Source organism: Myxine glutinosa, chromosome 1, assembly GCF_964187855.1.
Source record: "Myxine glutinosa chromosome 1, kmMyxGlut1.1, whole genome shotgun sequence".
In the NCBI taxonomy this organism is placed as follows: domain Eukaryota; kingdom Metazoa; phylum Chordata; class Myxini; order Myxiniformes; family Myxinidae; genus Myxine; species Myxine glutinosa.
Window position 1 is genome coordinate 329,060,152 of NC_136261.1, and position 6,000 is coordinate 329,066,151.

Consider the following 6,000-nt stretch of genomic DNA (forward strand, 5'->3'; position numbering starts at 1 on the left):
GTGGCAATACATTGTTTCCATTCTTGTATTAATTTACTTGGTAAATTCAATTTTCCACGTGTTACATGTGTTCACTGATCATCTGAATGGAAGACTGAGAAATTCCAAACAAATAAAAAAAAAAGTTATAAAACGAAACTTCGCATTTTAGTATGGCAGATAGGTGCAGGAATTGTGCCTTTGATGATACAAGCACGAGAGTTGGCACACAGTCCGAGTGTGCCCTAAGGAAGATATTTGGCTATTGGGCCATCGCAGATTTGTCCTTTTTTGAAAAATGGCCGCCATTGTTGTCACAGAACAAATCTGTGATGGCCCGATAGCCAAATATCTTCCTGAGGGCACACTCTAACGGTGTGCCAACTATCGTGCTTGCATCATCAAAGGCACAGTTCTCCCAAATATTTCACCTATCTGCCGTACTATTTTGCACCCTTTACCCTCTACCTGATTTGTCCACCCCAGGTATCCACCGTCAGCCCCCTTTTGGTGAAGCTCCAAAAATCCAGGACGACAGTTCACCTCCACGCGTTTGTTTGTCTTTTTCCCACCTGTGGATCCCAAATGCTACATTCTCTTCAATGTCATTCTTCTCTCCAGGTCTCCAAGACAGCTGTTCGCCATCATCTCAGATCATCCCCAATCCAAAACCATGACCTTTTCTACCCCCGTTAAACCCCACCACCCCCAAGCCCACCACTCTCCAAATCCACAGTTTTTAATTCCTGAGAGTTTGCTTCTGTATCCATCTTGTCCACCCCGTGCAAACACCTCTACCCCTCATTCCACCCCACATCCCTTGTTTGTCTGTCTCCGTCTATTTTGTCCATCAACCCTGCTGCTCGTGTCTCCCCCCTCTCTTTCTGCTGTTCCTTTTGTTCTGTTGCGTCCTGATCCATTCTGTGTTCTCGGTCTTCCACGAGCCCCTTGTATACAAATAAATAAATGAATGAAATAAAAACGATCTAAAAATTACAGACACAAAATAGCGGATTGTATTCTTCGACTTCTTATTCCCTGCACTTTTTAAAATTCCCTGTCCATGGTCCAAACTCCTTTTCCATTTCACCTCGATACTTTCCCTTGCTTTTCTCAAACTTATGTTCCCTGCAATAAAAAAATATCCCAAACATATATCAAACCGCATACGCAAAAAAGAAAAACATGATAATGTTATTTTGGAATGCCCCTTGGCATTCCTTGCCATGTGTGCATCTAGGGAGCTAATGCTGAGAGGGTCGAGCACTATATTGAGCACCATGAGGGAATGTGCAAGCCAACACAGGCTGTTGGCCAATTTGGAATAGCTTTTCCTTACCACGCGAACTTCCAGCCATCTGTTGGCTGCAGACAAGAACAGGCAGGAAATGTTGTTCGTGTCAATCTTCTCAAAGGCTTGTTGTCGAAATCGGGTCTCATGTCTGTGGGATGGAGAGGCACCTTTCATTTTATGTACAGGTGTGGCAGCCAGCATGTCCAGCTGGGGCCCATATGTGTCCTATGTGGGCTAACTTGTCCCCCACTTAGGCCCCAGCTGGATTTGGGTTAGCCCACGTGGGCAGGGCATGGCCTTTTTGTGGGCTAGCCCACATATGGCAGTCCTCGAGACGCTTGCCTAATAAATTAACCACATTACACATTTCAAGGCAATAGGATTTCAAATACAGTGAAAGCTATTACTATTATTTCATTACTATTGAAAGCTATTATTTCAAATACCTCTCCCACAGATCTCCCGATGTCCCTGCTCTCAAATGTTGTACTTGCGTGCTTCCCTCTCTCTCCCCATCTTGTCTCCCGCTCCCTTTATTTCGTCTTATGTGTCCGTTTTTTTTTTTGTCAGTAATGTTAGCTCTTACACGAGCCTCGATCGTGTATACAAAAACAAAAAAAAGCTATGGATGTTATTCCCTGGTTTGAGCAACTTCCTGCTTGCAAAGGCTGCATTTTGGACGATTACATCATAATTATGATCATAATTCATAATTCATAATTATGATCATAATCATAATTCATCTGAGATATGCGGGAATTTTTTTTGTTGATATAGTGCTCAGGCCCACAGTCAGGTTGGTGAAGTCGTTTGTTTTTGGTTAATGAGGACACTTTGCTATTCCTCGTCCCCATTCAACGAGACGTACTGTACACTGCAATATGTATAGTTCAGAGTTCAATCTTCAATTTCCACGTGAAAACACAAAACAAATATACCCAGCGCAGTGAGAGTGGCCTTCCATTTGTGGAATCATCATATAACCATATTGGACGACAATCATGCACTTTACCGAAAAGCACGAATAGTCGAGATCCCTTCCACGGTTTCTGTGATGAGCGACAGCAGCGGAAGTTGAGCATTATCGTCCAACTCTTGCAAATCCCTGTTCAAGGAGAAATGGAAATCAAAGATAGCCTCTTTTACTATATCGTGCCTCTTAAACGTCAAAGCAATGTGTGGTGCTTCATAATGTTCAAGATATGACTTAACCCACCAAACATATTCACACCTTACCAAACAATACTTGTGTTTAGTGCTTTCCGGATAGATAATCATCTTCCAGATGACACAAATTAAGAGTAATATATAGACATTGATAAATAAGCAGTGGAAAAAGATAAATACTGATCGTATATGGAGCAAGCATCTGTTCTGCGACAGACAGATCGGAAATGGACAAAACTGTGTTTGAGAGTGGCATTCATTGATGTTCAGACTATGGTTAGGGAAGTTTATCCATAAATCGTGTCGAAAGTGATTGAAAAAAACACATCAGTATTCTGAGTCTACAAAGTGTGGATGGCTTTGCAGGGAAGGTTATTTAATCAAAGCGATTATGGATGGAAGAGATTCAGGAAAGAAACAGTTTGATAATAATTGGCAAGGATTTAATAAATTAGGACAACAAACAATGTCAGACTTTTAGAAACAATTATTAAGCTTATGGAAGACTTCAACCAGCAAATCAATAAAACTATATGTAGGAAACCCAAACCAAATTTGGAAGCAAAGTGTATGAAAATGGAGAGAGGAATGGGCTTAACAGAGCAACAAACAATTATTTCTGACAATCATAACCTCCGGGAATGAACATCCTGGCAAACATACGATATTTCCTGTTGCGGGCAACGTATGATGTGCTTCCGTCACCAGCAAACTTGAGATTGTGGGGGTTGTTGCAGGAGGAGAGATGTTATTTGTGTGGAGGTTTAGGAACGATGCAGCATGCACTGAGTGCATGTTCAGTCGCATTGGCAGCAGGAAGATGCAAGTGGCAGCATGATCAGGTGCTGAGATCGAGAGAGAGAAGAGTGGAGAAGGAGACCGATGAGGCAGAGGTGTTGTTTGTCAAAGAGGGCCAAGTGGTAAGAGGTGAAAAGAGGAGGAGGTGGAAAGCAATAGGGCTGTCAGATGCTTATGATTGGCAGGTGGTGGCAGACCTAAAGCCACAATTGATATTCCCAGAGGAGATCTGTGTGACAAGGTTGCGGCCTGACATTGTCATCTGGTCAGGTGCAACAAGACAGGTCATCTTAGGGGAATTGTCTGTACCTTGGGAAGAGAACATGGAGGAGGTGCACGAGAAGAAGAGAGGAAAGTACAGTGAGCTGGAGGAAGAGTGCCGGGAGAAGGGTTGGCGAGTTTCTTGTCAGCCATTTGAGGTGGGGTGTAGAGGGTATATTGGCAATTCCTTTTCTGCATTTCTTGCTCGGCTTGGAGTGTGTGGGACAGAAAGAAGGAGGATGTGTGACAAGGTGGCCCAGGTTGCCTTGAAAGGCTCACTTTGGATATGGAGGAAGTTTATGGAGGCAAGTCGAACAGTGAAGGTTGAGGTTGTGGGGGGGTGGTTCATTTCAGTCCAAAGGGGTAGTGACTGAGCACGGAAGAGAAATGGAGATGTGTGAATGGTGTGTGTGTGTATGTGTGTGTGTGTTGCAGGAGTGGGTGTGTGTGTTGCAGGAGTGCGTGTGGTTTTGCATGAATGTGTTTTTGTTTGAGTGGTGCATGTTGAGGGTGGTGGTCGGTTGTTTGTTTTTTTTGTTGTTTTTTTGGTGTGTGAGCGTGGATTGAGGGGCTGTTGATTCTGGGAGTGGAGACAGTTTTGTTGCTGTAGTCTGTGTTCTCACTGGCTGGGGGTGGGGGTATGTATTCATGCGGGTGTAGCTGCTGCATGTGGAGGCGTATGGGCCCTGCTGGCCCACCTTAGCTGACCATATCGAGGTTGAACGGCTGAAAATGGGATGATGCTGAGGACCTCGACTGAGGCCCTGGTCAGTGAGGCACACTTGTGACCAGGTGTGTTTTGAAATTATATATATATATATATATATATATATATATATATATATATATGTATGTATGTATGTATGTATGTATGTATGTATGTATATACCCAAATGGAAGCTTAAGTACCGCAGTGTATAGGAAACCCACCCAGACCGAGCGTTACCTCGATTTTACGTCTTGCCATCCACTGCACCATAAAAGAGCTGTGGTGAACACACTCGTAAAAAGGGCAAGGAATATACCGTCCACCTTGAAGGGCAAAAGGAGAGAGATCAAGCATCTCAAATGGGTATTGAAAGCCAATGGCTACCCAGACCACCTCTGCCCAAAAAATGAAATGGTACTGGCAGCTCCAAGAACCCAGGACGCACCACAGGAACCACCTAAGGGCTTCTGCGTGCTACCATTTGTGCCAGGAGTAGCTCAAAGCATTGGCAGGATTTTGAGACCGGTCGGGGTGAGGGTTAACTACCAACCTATATACACCTTGAGACGTGCACTGACCAAGGTCAAAGACAAAAGACTAAAGAATGATTGCACAGGTGTGGTATACACCATTCCATGTGACTGTGGTGAATACATAGGCGAGATGGAAGAACCTTAGGCCAGCGCATTAATGAACACCACAAGGCCTTTGAGTGTCATTACCCAGAAAGATCTGCTATCGCCAAGCATGGAATAAGGGCGGGCCAATCCGGGCCATGTTCCCCTATGGGACAATGTGAATGTGCTGGCGGCATCCCCAAACCGGGCCAGGAGGCGAATACTGGAGGCCTGGCACACGGGCCAAACGAGGGCACCGTTGACAGAGGAGACTGTGGCGTTACCACAGGCATACAGACCTCTCATGCATAAATACACCAAAGAGACACCAATGCTGGGAGGAGGACAAAGACAAAGTGGGACATAGCAGACACAGGCAACAAGGACAACAAAACACAACACACCGCTCAAACACACACAAAACACTTGCAAAATAAGCCGATCACGGGTCTATGGTCACGAGGTCTCGCAACACAGCTTTGTGATTATAAAAATAAAAAAAACCACCTTTAGAGGCCATTTTCCCCCGCAAAGCGGGGGTTGGCCTTTTTCGGGAACCGTGGTTGTTGTTGTTTTTCGGTCCCCTATTTGAAGCAATGTTTTACGGCCGGATGCCCTTCCTGACGCCAACCCTTTTTGCCGCCTTTAACGACAAACAGGGAATTACCAGTGAACTGGTACTCAATTAGCCGACCTCGGAAGGATGACAGGCTGAGTCAACCCCCCTGGCGTTAATTCAGCGATCGACCGGGATTCGAACCCAGGATCCTTGGATCCTAAGCCGGCACCCTAGCCGCTAGCCCAACACCCAACACACATTGTGATTGGTTGATAGAATAGGCCCACCCCTCCCCCCAGGTATATCTGGGAGGAGGTGAACAAGGGAACTTCTCTTGATGAAGGCTAGTGGAGGCCCAGCGCATGCTGGGTTGCTGGCCGATACGTTGTTTTTTAAAGACAAAGCTGTAGGTTGGAGAACGGAAAAATGGATGTCGTGGATATAATTCCCAACCGCCGTTCATTACTTGATATACATATATATATAGACATACATACATATATACAGTGCATTCAGAAAGTATTCAGACCCTTTCACTTTTTTCACATTTTGTTATGTTGCAGCCTTATGCTGCAATCGTTTAAATTCATATTTTCCCTCATCAATCTGCACTCAA

General features: G+C 44.8%; 1 protein-coding gene across 2 annotated transcripts in view; it reads right to left on the minus strand.

Moving 5' to 3' along the window:
• The window catches only part of LOC137411924 (ATP-binding cassette sub-family C member 8-like), a 242,092-nt gene that overhangs the window by 76,327 nt on the left and 159,765 nt on the right, over window positions 1-6,000 (minus strand). For both annotated transcript variants that reach the window (XM_068097203.2, XM_068097207.2), the window contains exons 28-29: window positions 2,286-2,378; window positions 1,319-1,421 (exon numbers count right to left, since the gene is read on the minus strand). In XM_068097203.2, coding sequence (XP_067953304.2) covers window positions 1,319-1,421; window positions 2,286-2,378 — 196 coding nt within the window. The remainder of the gene's footprint in view (window positions 1-1,318; window positions 1,422-2,285; window positions 2,379-6,000) is intronic.